Source organism: Silurus aristotelis (assembly GCF_946808225.1).
Source record: "Silurus aristotelis genome assembly, chromosome: 14".
Lineage (NCBI taxonomy): Eukaryota > Metazoa > Chordata > Actinopteri > Siluriformes > Siluridae > Silurus > Silurus aristotelis.
In genome coordinates, this window is record NC_139587.1 from 27,695,444 (window position 1) to 27,712,943 (window position 17,500).

Here is a 17,500-nt window from a genome sequence, read left to right on the forward strand (position 1 = left end):
ACCATCCCAAGAACACCATCCCTACTGTGAAGCATGGGGGTGGTAGCATCATGCTTTGGGGGTGTATTTCTACACAAGGGACAGGGCGACTGCACTGTATTAAGGAGAGGATGACCGGGGCCATGTATTGCGAGATTTTGGGGAACAACCTCCTTCCCTCAGTTAGAGCATTGAAGATGGATCGAGGCTGGGTCTTCCAACATGACAATGACCCGAAGCACACAGCCAGGATAACCAAGGAGTGGCTCTGTAAGAAGCATATCAAGGTTCTGGCATGGCCTAGCCAGTCTCCAGACCTAAACCCAATAGAGAATCTTTGGAGGGAGCTCAAACTCCGTGTTTCTCAGTGACAGGCCAGAAACCTGACTGATCTAGAGAAGATCTGTGTGGAGGAGTGGACCAAAATTCCTCCTGCAGTGTGTGCAAACCTGGTGAAAAACTACAGGAAACGTTTGACCTCTGTAATTGCAAACAAAGGTTCCTGTACCAAATATTAACATTGACTTTCTCAGGTGTTCAAATACTTATTTGCAGCTGCATCATACAAATAAATAGTTAAAAAATCATACATTGTGATTTCTGGATTTTTATTTTTAGATTACGTCTCTCACAGTGGACATGCACCTACGATGACAATTTCAGACCCCTCCATGATTTCTAAGTGGGAGAACTTGCAAAATAGCAGGGTGTTCAAATACTTATTTTCCTCACTGTACATAAAACTATTATTATTGCATTATTCATTTAAAGTAGTAAATAGAACATTTATCACAAGTAATTCACAATTTTTGTTGTGTTTACAATACATGTACAGTTGCCCTTGAAAAAGGAACCATCAAAAGGAGAATCAAAACAATTTTTTGTTATTCGATGTTGCACTGTATATATATTAGAGCTCCACACAGTAAAATGTGACTCCAGTAAAAGTAAAAATGCTCCCTGTAAACCTTCACTTGAGTAAAAGTACAGAAGTTTTTGCCTAAAATGTACTTAAGTTTCCAAAGTACTATAATTTATTATAACTCTAATGTCCTTTTGATAATTTTTATTACAAGATTATTTACATAATCAATTTTAAGACTCAAATGTGACTCTCAGCACACTGATCTATTAATAGAATGATATTAATGACTCAAACACTGATTGATTTCTATTACAATGATCATGAGCACAAAACCTTCTCTTAAACTACATCAAAAAATGGTGTAAATGAGGTCACGTGTGTTGTGTCGAGTTCGAGTCTGGAGTTTCTTCATCATTTATTCCTCTCTAAATGTTCTGCTTGATGTTGAACTGATGCTGAACTGTATGTTGGTGATCAGTAGATACACCAAGCGCCAATCAGAATGAGTTTAAAACCCTGATTGGTGATTCGCTGTGTGTTTGACAGTTACGTTTTTTTAACCTCATATAAAAAAAAAAAAAAAAAGAAAGACTGATTTTGCAAAATGTAGTTGGAAAAAAAAAATTTATATTTAACTTTGAAATATAGTGAGGTTACAGTAAAAATCTCCCCAAATGGAGATACTTTAGTAAAGTACAGATACGTACTTCAAATACTTTGTTGCTGTACTTAGATTTTTCTGGTATCAGTATTTTACTTCACTATTTATTTTTCACTATAATTTTTTACTTTAAGTTGAGTAAAATAGTACTTCAGTACTTCAACTTTTACCAGAGTTTTTGAAAACATGAGTATCTGTAGGTCTACTTAAGTGAAGCAAATAATATTTACTGCCTTACTGTCCATCACTGATGAAGGGTTCTGTAAGGAGTCTCCAGTGTCAATGCTGAGTAACCATAAGTAAAGGAGAAGTGTCTATACAGTGTAAATAATTTGTCTTGTGGATGTTACCTAAAATAATATGTTAGTATAAGAAATTAACACCATCTAATAACATATTAAAGATCAAATAGAATCTGCCTCTAAAATCTGTACAGAAATATAGTCAGGCTGAAAGTAATATCTAGACAAACTGTTGGTTGTAACACCAAGTGGCCCAATCAGCTTTGACTTTTACCCTTCCGCATTTCCTTCAGTTCCTCTTTCAGAACTTTCTTCAACTCGTCTTTCACAAGTGCAGTTTGTTCTGCATGTTGGTAGTCATCCATCATACAGTTCTTCAGTAATGATTTTCTATTTTAGCCTTTGCAGTCCCTCTAATGTTTCGATGGTTTTGTTGGTCAGAGGGATCCGTGGCTCTGTTGTTGTTTTTTTGTTTTTTTTACACATTTATGAAATCTGAATGAACTGTTTATACTATTGTACTTAAAAATAATAATAATAATAATAATAATAATAATAATAATAATAATAATAATAATAATAATAATTAAGGATTTATATCGATTAATATTCAGCAACAAATATGCTCTGTTATTAAAATTTAACATAAAATAGATAGATAGATAGATAGATAGATAGATAGATAGATAGATAGATAGATAGATAGATAGATAGATAGATAGATAGATAGATAGATAGATAGATAGATAGATAGATAGAAGCAGGAAAAATGTGCGAGTGTAAGGATTTTAGCGAGTTTGACAAATTGTGATGTCTAAACGATTGGGTCTAAACATCTCTAAAACTGCAGCTCTTGTGAGATGTTCCTGGTCTGCAGTGGTCAGTATCTAGCAAAAGTGCTCCAAGGAAGGAATAGTGGTGAACTGGAGGCAGGGTCATGGGCGCCCGAGGCTCATTGATGCAAGTGGGGAGCAAAGGCTGTCCGTGTGGTCCGATCCAACAGACTGTTGATGCTCAATGGGTCACGACTGTTTTAGTAGCAAAAGGGAACCAACACAATATTGGGCAGGTGGTCATAATGTTATGCCTGATCATGTATACAGCACCAGGACAACAACCTAAACATACAGCCAATACAGCCTGACATAAAATAAGTTTTTATTTGTCACATATACCTAATGGCACAGTAAAAATCTTTTCACACAAACCAACATGTGAGTAAGCTATGGTGACAGCATCTCTTGAGCAGAGATGGTCAAGGACCTTGGTCAAGGGCCCAGCATTGGTAGCTTGCTGGAGTTTGAACCCCTGACCTTCTAACCATTAATTGTTAAGCCTCAAATGCCAAGAAGAAGAGCACTAAATACATAAACAAACACCCTTAAACTGAGCATGACCACAACAAATGAGACTCTCAGTCATTATACAAATGCTAATTATTAGTAAATGTAAATCAAGTTCATATGCACACATGACAAGGTTCCATGAGGTGCAGTGGCTGATGGGTAAAATAGTCCATTTTGTCTTTTGTGTTATAATCCTGACACCTTTGGTTACCTGAGCTATCCTTTAGTAATCCTTAAGTAGATGTATTAACATTTATTTGTATATCTATTTGTACCCCAGTTGCAGAAGTTTAAGGAGGATGTGGATACAGTGTACAAGAATAACATCTTTAACCTGGAAAAACTGAGGGAGAAGTTCCGCTCTCTCAATAACCGTGTCCAGACCTGCAGGACCATCCCTCAAAACTTCAGAAGTAAGTTTTTTTAAGCGCATCAGAATGGATGTGGCAGGTTTGAAGAGTGAGAGGAGCCTGTTTCGGGATTTTGCACCATCAGGAATTCTTTACATTATATTTTTGTATGTTCTGTGTTACAGGTTCTTGTTCTCAGAGCATGATGAGTAATATCAGTGCTCCAGTTGTGGTTAAAATAAACCCATGCAGTACGTCTTATATCGCTGGAGCTTGGGGTCATGACATCTATAATGACACTGAAGAGACATACTGGATCCAGCCTCTAGCTAGTGGGCACATGCTGGGCATCACTGTGCGCTTCTACCAGACTTATAAAGACTTCAAGGCTGGAAGTAACTACAAAGATGAAACGTTGGTCAACTCATACACTCACGCTAACGCCATTCAGGGTCCAGGGACCATCGTTTATAAGGGTGTAGTGTATTATCAGTGCTATAACATGCCTGAACTCTGTGCCTTCGATGTGAAAACCAAGCAATTCCGACGTCTCGCACTTCCTGATGCTGGGTACAACAACAAATTTCCCTACTGCTACTACAACTGCTTCGCTTGGACGGATATCAACCTCTCGGCTGACGACAAGGGCTTGTGGGTAATTTACGCCACGGAAGCAAACCACGGAAACATAGTGGTGAGTCGAGTGGACTTCGAAGACTTCAACATAACACACACCTGGAAGACACGCCTGTTCAAGCGCTCGGTGACCAACGCCTTCATGGTGTGTGGGGTGCTTTACGCAACTCGCTTCATAAATATCTACGAAGAGGAAGTGTTCTACGCCTTTGACACGACCACAGGGGCCGAGGACAACACGCTTTCTCTCCCTATTGAGAAAGTAGCAGCGGGCGTCGCCAACCTTCACTACAACCCCATAGACAAGAGGCTCTACATGTACAATAGTGGCTACCTGCTCGCCTACCAAGCTGACTTCTGAATGCTACATTTAAATATGTAATATAGAGCCATAAATGTGACTCAGATTTATTGTAGAAATTCCAGTTTTACTTTTTTAAACATATAAATTCAATCACATTATAATTCATGCTTGGCACTGACTAAAATTGATATCATACCCAATTTGCTAAAAACAAAGCCTGCAAATAAACTCAATATAAATTATGTTTTGTTGATTTTCTTTTATAATTTGATAAAAATCATAATCTATATAAAATATCTTTAATGCTACTATTATAGTTATTTAAGATAAGATAAGATAAGATAAGATAAGATAAGATAAGATAAGATAAGATAAGATAGGATAAGATAAGGTATACCTTTATTCGTCCCACAGTGGGGAAATTTCTTTGTTACAGCAGCAAATGAAAGAAATAAAAATAAAATCATTCATTCATTTTCTCCCGCTTATCTGTAATTCGGGTCGCGGGGGCAGCAGTCTAAGCAGGCCCCCGCCTTCGACTGCTGCCCAATCCTCACAGCACCGTCCCTTACGGTCCCTCCTGCAGGTGGTGAGCCCACGGGAAGGCGGCCCCACGTCACTCCGACGTCACGGACCTTGATATTTCCCTTGTAAGGGACCCCCGGAGCATAGAGGGTTAAGGGCCTTGCTCAAGGGCCCAAGAGTGGCAGCTTGGCGATACCGGGGCTTGAACCCCGGACCTTCCGATCGGCAATCCAGCGCCTTAACCGCTGGAGCCACCACTCCCCCAAAAAATTAAATCAAATATATAAAAATAATATACACATACTATAATATACAGTATATACACAGTACAATGTATAAATATATATAAGGGAGGAAAAAAGTACACATTGCAAGTAGTGGTATTGCACGTATTGCAGGTAATATTGCACGTATTGCAGGTAATATTGCACATATTGCAGGCAATATTGCACATGTTGCATGTAATATTGCACACAGGTAATGGTATTGCACAGCTAAAAAGTAATAACAGTGTGTCATTTGGTGACTGGTTTTTACTGGGAGCAGCTTTGATTGTAAAGTCTAATAGCAGCAGGGAGAAGACCTTCTGTAACGTTCCTTCAGACACTTAGGATGTAACAGTCTGTCACTGAAGGAGCTGCTCAACGATGTAACAGTTACATACAAGGGGTGGGAGTCGTTCTCCAGCAATGATTATAGTTTTGTTACCATCCTCCTTTCTTCCACCTCCTGTACAGTGTCCAGGGGAATCCCCAGGACTGAGCTGGCCTTCCTGATCAGCTTGTCCAGTCTCTTCCTGTCTGCAGTAGAGATGCTGCTGCCCCAGCAGATCACTCCATAGCGTATGGCTGAGGCCACCACAAGGTCTTCAGTAGCTCTCCTTGCACTCCAAAAGACCTTAGTCTCCTCAGCAGATTGTTGTCTGTTCAGTCCAGTTTGTTGTTTAAGTGAACACCCAGGTATTTGTAAGAGTCCACTCTCACAATGTCCTTTTCCTGAATGTTCACTGGTGATGAATTTTGTTTGTGCCTACGGAAATCCACTTCCAGTTCTTTGGTTTTCCCCACATTTATCTGGAGGCAGCTCCGTTGGCACCAGTCCACAAAGTTCTGTATACGCCCTTGGTACTCCCTGTCATCATCGTCCGTGATCTGACCGACGATGGCAGAGTCATCAGAGAAGTTCTGTAGGTGACAGGTTGCTTAGCTGAACATGAAGTCTGCAGTGTAGACGGTGAAGAGAAACGGGGTTAGAACCGTTCCTTGTAGGGCACCAGTGTTGCAGACAATCATGGCAGACTCACAGTCACGAGTCCTCACATACTGTGGTCAGTCTCTCACAGTGCTCCCAGCCTTTTCCAGGTGTGAAATAGCCCAATTTAGGAGGAAGATGACTGCGTCTTCCACTCCAATGCCAGGTTGGTAGGCAAACTGAAGTGAATCCATTGATGGGCTCACCAGAGGTTGGAAATGAGTGAGCACCAGCCTCTCCAATGTCTTCATCAGATGCGAGGTCAGTGCTACTGGTCTAAGTCTTTTGGGCGCGACGTCTTTGGAACAGGCATCACGCAGGAAGTTTTCCATGTCTGTGGCACCTTTCCCAGCCTCAGGCTTAGGTCAAACATGTACAGCAATATGCCGCATAGCTGGTCTGCACAGGTCTTAAGTAGCCCGGAGCTGATGCCATCTGGGCCTGCAGCCTTCCTCGTTTTGATCTTCCTGAGCTCCATTCTCACCTGGGCTTCTGTGAGGGGCAGTGTGTATTGGTTGGAGTGTTGACTGAATGGAATCCGCAGGGGGAAGGTTAGGTGTGTTGTGTATTGACTGTGAGCTGATAGCAGTGCAGAGAGAGGTGGGGCTGGAGTTGCTTGCTGTGGAAGCAGAGAAGGGGGATTGCAGCAGGGGGGACTGGATGGGGGCAGGGGAGGGTAGCTGATCGAATCTGTTAAAGAATAGATTAAGATCATTCAACCACTTCTGGTCACCCTCAGCCTGAAAGCTAGGCTCCTTATGACCAGTGATAGTTTTGAGCCCCTTCCACACACTGCTGATGTTGTTCTGCTGCAGCTGATCCTCCATCTTCCTCCTGTAGCATGCTTTTCCATTTGAGATATAAATAAATCTTTTATGGCAGCCATCTTGCCGTTTTTTGCACGCCACCCAGTTTTTACAATCAGAATCAGAATGAGCTTTATTGCCAAGTATGTTTACACTTACATGGAATTATTAAGCTTCCAGTTGCACATGGAAAGAAATAATCAAAATAAATAAAAAAAGAATAAAATTTATTGCAAAAAAAAAGTACATACTAATTTGTCAGGAGGTGTGGGTGACTGGGAGTTGACTGGACCCAAATGCAGGATGCCACAGGGTAAGATGAAAAAACAGGCTTTGATAAAAAAGCAGCAGGCAATGGGGTAAAGGCAAAAACATGGACCGAAAAACAGTCCAGCGTCTAAACTTAGACAAACAGGGCAACATAGACAGAGTCTATTTTAAAGACTTTTTTTTTTTAAAGAGAAATTTTAAATACAAAAATCTTTTCCAAATTCAGAGAGCCATCAAACAGAGCAATATAGGCAGTCCAAAAACACAAAAAGCAAAACAGTTCAAACCAGAACAAGTAAGGTAGACCAGAAAAGGGATCAGGATGAGGTACAGAAATAGGAACAAGAACATGCAAGGTGGCAAGAGGCAAGATGGCAAGTGCATTCTCAGAGCAAATCTCCAGTGAGATTATCTGGCCCTGATCAAAAGTCTTGATGTACTTATAGACCAGGCCGTGGGGGGGAAAACGGCAAGATGTCCCCCGACGCGGAAGAGTATGCTGCGAACTGGGTTGTGCACTGTGGGGTCTGAGGTGCCCTCGGCGAGATTTTAGAGCGGGGTGGCGCCCTTGGCAGGACTCTGGAGCGGGGCGGCGCCCTCGGCGGGACTCATGAGCGGAGAAGAGCATGTTAAGCTTCAGGTTATGAATGCACCAGACAGACAGCTGCTGAATCTCGCTTCTAAATGCACATTGATCACCGTCGTTAATGAGGCCGATGACTGTAGTGTCACCTGCAAACTTCAGGAGTATGACAGAGGGGTCTGTTGAGATGTAGTCATTGGTGTACAGGAAGAAGAACAGTGGGGAGAGAACACTTACCTAGGGAGCACCACTGCTAATGGTATGGATGTACTGATGACATGAATTTCCCCAGTCTCAAGAGCTGTTGCCTATCTGTCAGAAAGCTGGTGATCCATTGACAGGTAGTAATAGGACCAGAGAGCTGGGTTAATTGTGTCAGGATGATAGTGTCAGGATGATAGTGTTAAAGGCTGAATGAAGTCTACGAATAGGATCCTCGCATAAGTCCCCGGTTTGTCCAGAGGTTGCGGGATGAAGTGCAGTCCCATTTCCACTGCATCAACCACAGACCTGTTTGCTTGGTAAGCAAACTGCAGGGGGTCCAGCAAGAGTCCAGTGATGTCCTTCAAATAAGCCAACATCAGTCTCTCAAATGACTTTATGACCAGAGATGTTAGAGTAATAGGTCTGTCGTCGTTTACATTTCCAGTGATCTGTTAAAAATCTGTAAAAAAAGGGATGCCAGCTGGTCAGAACAGGTTTTTTGACAGGCTGGTGAAACTCTGTCTGTTCCTGTTGCTTTCCTTCTTCTTTGTTTCCTTAAGACCTAATGCACATCATGTTTACTGATCTGAAGTACAGGAGGCGGCAAAAGGGGCTGCTGGGGGTGTTGATGGTCAAGTCATGAGATGGTCAGGAAGAGGTGCAAGTTTCAAATCTACAGTAAAACTTATTCAGGTCATTAACCAGTTGTTGATTCGTTACAGAGCTGGGAATGTTGTCCAGTAGTATGTGATGTCTCCACACTGAAGCAGTCGTTGGCTAAAAACTGATTTTCCAGCTTTTTAGAGTAGTTCTTCTTTGCTACTTCAATCTCCTTTGTCAGTGTGATCCTGACCTGATTGTACAAGTTTCTGTCCCCATCAGCCTTGAAGCAGCATCCTCTCTGGCCTGATTAAGCTGTCTGAGTCTTGCTATATACAGTTTTTTTTTTTTGTTCTATGTCAAATGAGTCCTGGTTGGAATGCATATATCCTCACAGAAGCTGATATAAGATGTTACAGAGTCTGTGAGCTCATTCAGATCAGAGTCAGCAGCTTCAAAAATACTCCAATCAGTGCAGTCAAAACAGGCTTGCAATGCCTGCTCTGTTTTATTGGTTCATATTATTACAGTCTATACTACAGGCTTAGCAGATTTAAGTTTTTGCGTGTATGTACAGTAAAAAGGCATACAGTTGATGAAGAATGCTTCTAGATCAGGACAGCACAACTTCTTCTTAGATGTTATGTCTGTACATCACCTTTCATTGATGTTGAAGCATGTGCCACCGTGACCCTATTTTCCTGCCGATTCAGTGTCGAGGTCCGCTCTGAACAGCTGGAAACCCAGGAGATGTAAATCATTGTCTTGAATGGCCTCATTTAGCAGCGGTGATTCAGTGAAACACTGAGCAGCTGAGTAATAAGGTCCATATTTGTCTGGGAGAGCAGGAGAAGTTCATCCATTTTGTTGGGTAGTGAGCAGAGATTTGCCAGATGGATACTAGGCAGACCGCAGACATCAATGATAAGCAACAAACTATGGAGAGGCATGCACAAAAGTTTAATCATTTATACATAGATTAACAAGCCCCAGGTGGAAATGATTTGGGCTAAGATGTGCCATGCCCCAGAAAGGTCTCAGAGACTGTCTGACACCCCCAGCGGGGCTCTGGGCTAGGCCATGCCTCCAGTGGGGCTCTGGACATGGACCACACCCCCTCAATGAAAGAGGCTTGGGAAGTGCTTTTTTGCTGGGGAGAAGAAAGATGAGCAATGCAAATTTGACTTCATACAGGGGATAAAGTCTTAAAACTTAACAAATGCTAGGTTTGCAGGAGATAATAAAGCATGGAAGATTTTTTACAGACGAAGGATATTTGAAAGAATTGTTTACTAAAATATCAGAGCATTTATTTTGTGACAAAAAGTAGAAAAAGTATATATTTTTTACATCCAAATACAATAAAAACCACACTACTGCTACCTAGTGTTTTAACTTGGCAACTACTTTAAATCTGCAAAAAACAAGAAATTGTTATACTTGTGTAAAGGTCAAATATGTTTTGTGTCTCCAGGCAAATAATTTGGGTCGGAGAGTGGCTAAAATGGCTCTTCTGATGTACATCTGTTTTAATACTGTCTTTTCTTTTAATGCTTGACGTCAAACTTGACATAAAATTATCTTCTCTTTATTTTACTAACAATGGTGCATCTTATATACCTGAATATAACATTGTATTAATAAAGTTAAACCTTAAGTACTGGTATGTTAAAAGTATGTTAAATGTGAACTGGTATGTAATGTACCTCTGTTTAATGCTGTCCTTGCTTTCCATCTCTAATATCAAAATTATCACCAACATTATCTGTTCCTTATTTTCCTTAAACAATGGTGCATTTTATTTGATCATAAAGTACCATACTGTCTTGATACACTTTGGATAAAACTTTCTCCAAAGCAAGTATAACCCAGAAACCATGCCCACAAACGCATGAACAAAGGAAGTTTCTCCCTCCAAAATTCCAGTCCATAGCATTGGCCATTCCCCCAAAGATGGGTGGGGTTCAGGACCTTAAAAATATATTGAACCCAACTAACAGTGAGTCAAGTAAAGCAAGCTTGCTCACTCGGCTCAACCAGAAAGGCTTGGACCTCTGGGTCCCAAAGGCCTGGAGAGTCTGACATTTAGAACAGCCCAGCAGCGACTCTTCGGGACTAGATAATAAATCCTTTTTTAGATCTTCCACCCAGCTTCCGATCTTCAAGAACAACAACTGCTCTGATCTTCAGGAGAACCTGAAAGAACATCTGACTCCATCCTAACTGACCCTTTAAAGATCTCTTTGTCGCATACAGACTCTTGTGCAACAAGCCAATGCAAGTAACTGGTTTGCCAACCAATTTAGATGCGTATTTAAGTTTGAGCCCTTTAATTTAAGGTGAATTTGAATCTTCTGTGATGATTTCTCAGTTAGGGTGTGATTAGTTTCGAAGTTTAAGCTTGCCGTTCCTTTCCTTTTTTCTTTTCCTTTCTCTTCCTCCTTTTCCTATGTTTAACTTTTTGTTTATTTTTATTTTTAATTTTATTTTTTTTATTAATTTTTGTTTGTTTGTGTAGTTAGTTTTATGTTGTGTTTGTCTCATTCATTAAACACCGTATTTTTCATAAGTGATTGTCTCTGAGTGCCGCTCACATTTTATGGTTCCTGCAACATTCATTCTGAACTACATGCTCTATTAATTGTACGGTATAAAGTAAACGGGGGTTGCGTCTTTCTCAGCTGGAGAGATACCTCTTTTATAGAATTAATAAAAGGCTATACTGTCTGTTCGCCAGAGGAACAGACCAAATAAGTGTAACGTTAATTCCATTACCGTCAATTCAACTTAATTTAAATATTTAGGAGTAACTATAACCTGCTATAATTACTTATAAATATTCCCTTTTCTTTGCGAGCTAAATTTGCTACATATAATGGTGGATAATGTGGGCAAACTGTTATTCAAACTATATACTCATTTTATCTTTGTGAATGGTTTTTCCCTCTTCTCTACCATTCGCTACAAAGGCATTAAAACAGTTGAATCGAGATGTAACAAAAGCATGAACTAGTTTCTCTGCATCATGTAATAAATTTTTTTTTTTTATTTCTTATATTAGCAATAGTTCTGAGATGAAAGAAGGCTATTCTGATACTATCATCCACATTAGATTTAAAATGAAGATTGGAGTAACACCAAGTTTTTTGACTGTTGCACATGGTAAGACAAAAAAATAAATCCAAATATACAATTTAAACAGAAAGCCTACTTCTAGCTTTATGTGGCCCTAGTAAAAGTTCTTCCATAATTATCAGAATTTAGCAGAGGGAAGTTAGCAAACATCTGCTTTCTGATGTCTTTTCCACATTCATTAACATTATAAAGCAATTGACTCTTGCCTGTCTTTGATTAAAGAAGCAATAATCGTCATATAAACATTTAACACAAGACGGTCAGCAGCATAGACATGTTTTATTGGTGTAGAAACACAGAATACTCGAGATGATCATTTGTAGTGGTGTGATTTTAACAAAGCACAAAATATTTAATGTGTCATAAATGTATGCAATTTATTAATTTAATTTCACTGATTACATTTCATAGATCTGTCATTGCCACAGCAGTATAATAAAATCCTGTAATCAAAGGGGTAAAGATGAGCGTTTACTGAAAGACGGTGTTGTACGAGACGATGTAGGCGTCACTGTAGGCGTAGAGCATTCGGTCTTGTGGGTTATAATTCAGAGACTGGATGTTGGTCTGCATCTTCTGTATGCGGATCTTCAGATCGTAGCGCTCCTCTCCTGTCTCCGTGTCGAACGAGTAGAAAATCTCCTCTGTCTGTTTGTCCAGGAATCGTGTGGCGTAAAGCACTCCACATACCATGAAGGTGTTCGTGACAGTGCGCTTGTGCAGCGACGTGTTCCACGTCCGACCCAGAGACAGAGGACTTCCTTCTATCACTTCACTAAGGATCACATTGCCAAAATGTTCTGTTGATGAGTAGACCACCCAGACACCAGACTCGTCTGTGGCGAAATCCAGGTCTGTGTAGATGTACGCAGCGTCCAAGTGACCGAAAGGAAACTTGTTATTGAAGCCAGAGTTTTTTGGAAGTTGTGTATTAGTGACGGAGCGGGCAGAGATGTTGAAGCGACACACAGAGGGTGAATTATAGCAGTTGTAGTATAGCGCACCTCCGTACATCACCACGTTAGGGCCCAAAATGGTGTTTGTGGTGGGGTTTGCAGGAGCAATGATGGTGTCCACAGGACCCACACCGACCAGTATAGTGCTCAAACTGCTGTAATGACGTACATAGTTGGCAAAAGCGTTGCTGGAGGTCAGAGCTACAAGCCAGTACGTGTCCTCCTTTCCTGGAGCAGGTTTCGGGTCTTTTCCCCAGGCGCCGTAAGGGTACGAGGTTCCGTACTGGGTTAGGGCGTAAGTCCTAGGGCCGGTCACATTGACCAACTGGCCTTGTGGACAGCGTCCTACACACACACACACACACACACAGGGAAGAAGAGGAAATTTAATGACCAGATGCACTATAAAATAAACAATACATTTTGCAATAAAATTAAACAGAAATCAGTTGTGGCCCAGTTTACGTCCTCAGGTCTGATTATAGATATATATTTAATGGTAAGCTTGTATTAACCAAAAAGTGTGAAATCTCAGGTGGATACAGTTCTACAGTCACAAAAAGGGAACATTTCTGATACAACCTCATTGATTCAGTCACCTTAAGAACTCAAACTCCAAAGTCTACCTCTGAGGTAGAACTCTGTCCTGAGAAGCATTTCTTCACACAAGACCATGCACACATACATTGGAGGAAACTGGGAAACCCAGAGGAAACCCACACAGACTATATTAAGCTCTTGATAAAAGTGTACGTACGTGGACGAGCAGTGGGAGGCTGATGGGTGGCCTGCAGCTCATTCTGACACTCAGCCAAATCTCGTTTAATGCGCTGATTTTCTCGCTGTTTGCTCACCACGTGCGACAGGTCGAAGCTCTCAATCTCCTGCACGCCCTCTGTCATGCTTTGCAGCTTTTTTTTAAAACAGACAAAACAACAACCATGTTCATCTACTTCATCTTCATATGGGTTTGGATACAAAAGAAATCCAAGTATATTCTCATGCAAATCACCAAGCAAACAAATCTAAAAAGAAAACACTGGTGGTGTGTTAAGGGTTAAGGGCCTTGTTTAAGGGCTCAAGAGTGGCAGCTTGGTAATACTGGGGATTGGACCCCTGACCTTTTGATAAGTAACCCAGAGCCTTAACCTCTGAGCTACCATCTCCTTGTGGTGTGATGTTGGTGTAGTATGATGAGGCGTGTTGTGATGTGATGTGATGTTTGATATTATGTGCTGCAGTTAGTCACCTTGGTTGCGGTGCTCTGACTGAGCTGCTTGTGGGAGCTGATGGTTTTGTTCAGTTTACTCATGAGCTCCAGGACCTCGGCGAGTTCGAGCTCAATGATTCGCAGTGAAACAGCTCCGTACAGACCACCATCATCCTCCTTCTCCAACACAGACACGCTCTCTTCCAGCTGCTCCAGCCGCCGCTGCACCCCCAACATCAGTACATCCACCTCCATGAACTGAGAGAGAGAGAGAGAGAGAGAGAGAGAGAGAGAGAGATGGATTGCATCAGTAGAGTGATTTTAATGTAACAAATAAATGTGTTCTGTCTGTGTTAAATAAATAATAAATTTATCTGCAATTTATGAATTGAAGATATTATTATAAGGTGTTTTGGGCCACTGTGAGATTGCGGAATCTGAAAAGATAAAAACTGAAAAATAAAGGAAAGTTATATTAGCACAGAGGAGTTTACTGAGTTTAGTGTTACTGGATTCTCTGGAAAACAGCAACATTTGAAATGCTTCAAAAAACACAGGAAGTTGAAGAAATGTCTGTTTATACATACAGATGCAATAATGTGAGTTGGAACAGGGGGTAAATGGTTTTATATGTATATATACATTCTTATCAGATTGTGGTCAAATGTATGCCAATAGAAACGTTTGCATAAGAAATGCTTTTGTTTTTACTTTTTTACTTACTGTAATTAATAATTAAATCTGCATATGAACTTTTCTAGACTCCCACAGTAGTGTGTAATAAATATTTATATAATTATAAATGTTAAATATATTATATTTATATATTATATAAAATGTATATATATATATATATATATATATATATATATATATATATATATATATATATATATATATATATATACCGAATTTTGTGTACCATCACACCCCTATAGTCTAGTCTTAGCAATGGGGGCAAAGTGGGCGGAGCTTGTCACGATTTAGATTTGATTTGTTTTTAGATTAAATTTGTCAACGTGTTTATTATAATGATTAGAAATGTCCCTTAAACCACACACCTGTGTTGAAGTAATGCTCTTCATGCACTGGTCAGCTGCAGAGAGAATCGAGTCGAGTTTCTCCATCGGGAAAGGACGCTGGAGGTTGTTCAGCTCACAAACGCAGTCCTTCCCTCTCACACACTGAGGACAAATACACAATACACACAAGAAATGCACACACACATTATATATACAGTATACAGTATATACAGTACAGTATACAGAGTCACCAATCAGTGTCGAGCGCACGCTCTGTTTTACACGTGTTCTGATCGGCGCTCGGTGCATCTACTGATCACCAACATACAGTTCAGCATCAGTTCAACATCAAGCAGAACATTTAGAGAGGAATAAATGCTGAAGAAACTCCAGACTCGAACTCACCACCACACACGTGACCTCATTTACATAATTTGTTTGAAGTAGTTGAAAAGAAGGTTTTGTGTTAATGATCATTGTAATAGAAATCAATCAGTGTTTGAGTCATTAATATCTTTATAGTAATCGATCAGTGTGCTGAGAGTCACATTCGAGTCTTTTCACATAAACTGAGTTGATTAAGTAAAGAATCTTGTGAAAAAAATTATAATAGGAACATTATAGTTACAATAAATCAGTACTTGGGATATTAAGTACATGTGAACGCAAAAACTTTTGTAATTTTACTCAGTTTAAAGGGACACTTTTACTGGAGTCACGTTTTACTGAGTGGAGCTCAACTTTCACTAAAGTTTCACTTTCACTGGGTACTTCGTCCACCGCTGTCAGTAACCCAGAGCCATCACTATTGAGCTTAAAGCCAGAGCAAAGGGTCAGTTATGGAACAGCACCACTGGAGCATATATGCTTAAGTGCCTTGATCAAGGGCCCAACAGTGGCAGCTTTGCAGTTCTGGGCTTGAACCCCAAACCTTCTGATCAGTAACCCAGAGCCTTAACCAGTAAAACACCACTGCCTTAATGACCCTCTTCTGACTCTTCGAATGTTATCCCATATTCTTAAACTTTTTCATTTCTAAGACATACCTGTGAAGCCGTGTTTCTCTTACCTCAGGAAGAAGGATAAGGATGAACGCAGCCGTCCATACGGCCGACAGAGACAACTTCATGTTTGCTTCCGAAGACGAGCAGAACGAATACGCTGCAGCTTTTTATCATGAAAAGAACGCCTCTTACACAATCACGTAATCACAATCACGTTTCCTCAGTAACATCGTTTCTGCTGACTAGTTTAAAAACAAAGTTTACATTTAGGGAAGTGTGAACAGGAGGAGGATGTGGGACCAATCTTCTTTTTTATTTTTATACATTTGCTTAACTGCAAGCATGTTTACCTCATGTTGAAACAACAGCAGTACGTTCCCAGGGTCTAATTTCCTAAAGTCTCGTTTCTCCTTCCTCTTCTTCTGAATGCATCTTTCTCATCATCAATATTTGTTGATCTGAATAACTGCAGATGTTTGTTTGCGTTCATGATCACAAGAAGATTTGCTGCATAATTATACATACCACTGTAATTGTTGAATTATTTCTGCATTTGGTCAGAAGTTAAATAGATTTTAACAGTAGTGCTGACAATAGTGTTGCTGCAATTCATATTAAAATGCTTGATTCAACACAGAATAGAATAGAATAGAATAGAATAGAATAGAATAGAATAGAATAGAATAGAATAGAATAGAAGAATTGAATAGAATAGCTTTATTTGTCACATATACATCACACACAGTGAAATTATTTTCTTCACATATTCAGTTTTTTTAGAATCTGGGGTCAAAATGCATGTTTAGAAATAATACATTGCACACTGGAGCACAGAGGGTTAAGGGCCTTGCTCAAGGGCCCACCGGGGCTTAAACCCCTGACCTTCCAATCAGTAACCCAGAGCCATGTTATAAACGTCATGCCTTCTATATCAACAGGTCGAAGAACAACATACCAACGAAAAAGGATATTTAAAATTATTTTAAGCACAGTGGCACCATGTTTGCCCATTCCTCTGACCGATTCAGTATTAAATCCATCAAGGTTACGAGGGTTCACCTGATGAGCCCAACTTCAAAACATTTCATAGGATTTAAGCCAGGAGACTTTGATTATCCTGTTTTATGTATGGGATTATCTTTGATGTGAAATTCATTCATTCATTCATTCATTCATTTTCTCCCGCTTATCCGTAATTCGGGTCGTGGGGGCAGCAGTCTAAGCAGGCCCCCGCCTTCGACTGCTGCCCAATCCTCACAGCACCATCCCTTACGGTCCCTCCTGCAGGTGGTGAGCCCACGGGAAGGCGGCCCCACGTCACTTCGACCTCACGGACCTTGATATTTCCCTCGTAAGGGACCCCCGGAGCATAGAGGGTTAAGGGCCTTGCTCAAGGGCCCAAGGGTGGCAGCCTGGTGATACCGGGGCTTGAACCCCAGACCTTCTGATCGGCAACCCAGCGCCTTAACCGCTGGAGCCACCACTCCCCCCATGTGAAATTCAGTTGACTTTTTTTTTTTTTTACCTTCTTCCCTGCTAATAAACACTGTG

The 17,500-nt window shown here is 40.6% G+C and overlaps 2 protein-coding genes across 2 annotated transcripts in view; one reads left to right on the forward strand and one right to left on the reverse strand.

The window, feature by feature from the left end:
- Nucleotides 1-4,625, forward strand: part of LOC310737067 (olfactomedin-4-like) — a 7,899-nt gene extending 3,274 nt beyond the window's left edge. Inside the window, exons 4-5 of the mRNA XM_083561234.1 lie at nt 3,374-3,506; nt 3,629-4,625. Of these exons, the coding sequence (XP_083417360.1) occupies nt 3,374-3,506; nt 3,629-4,440 (945 nt within the window). The 3' untranslated portion in view covers nt 4,441-4,625. The remainder of the gene's footprint in view (nt 1-3,373; nt 3,507-3,628) is intronic.
- A 7,392-nt stretch (nt 4,626-12,017) lies between these two features.
- Nucleotides 12,018-16,113, reverse strand: LOC310737062 (olfactomedin-4-like). The gene is made up of 5 exons (XM_083561229.1): nt 16,015-16,113; nt 14,985-15,107; nt 13,963-14,181; nt 13,471-13,624; nt 12,018-13,058 (listed from the first exon to the last, which is right to left on the reverse strand). Exons 1-5 carry the CDS (start codon nt 16,072-16,074, stop codon nt 12,229-12,231), a joined length of 1,386 nt encoding a protein of 461 aa, XP_083417355.1. The 5' UTR covers nt 16,075-16,113; the 3' UTR covers nt 12,018-12,228.
- Between the last annotated feature and the right edge of the window lie 1,387 nt (nt 16,114-17,500).

What these genes read in the sequence shown, in the direction of transcription:
- LOC310737062 (XM_083561229.1), bottom strand. Translation starts at nt 16,074, where the DNA reads ATGAAGTTGTCTCTGTCGGCCGTATGGACGGCTGCGTTCATCCTTATC. An exon ending in TCCTTATCCTTCTTCCTGAG is followed by an intron (nt 15,108 to 16,014) that starts GTAAGAGAAACA and finishes ATTTGTCCTCAG; the next exon opens with TGTGTGAGAGGGAAGGACTG. An exon ending in GTCAGAGCACCGCAACCAAG is followed by an intron (nt 13,625 to 13,962) that starts GTGACTAACTGC and finishes TTTAAAAAAAAG; the next exon opens with CTGCAAAGCATGACAGAGGG.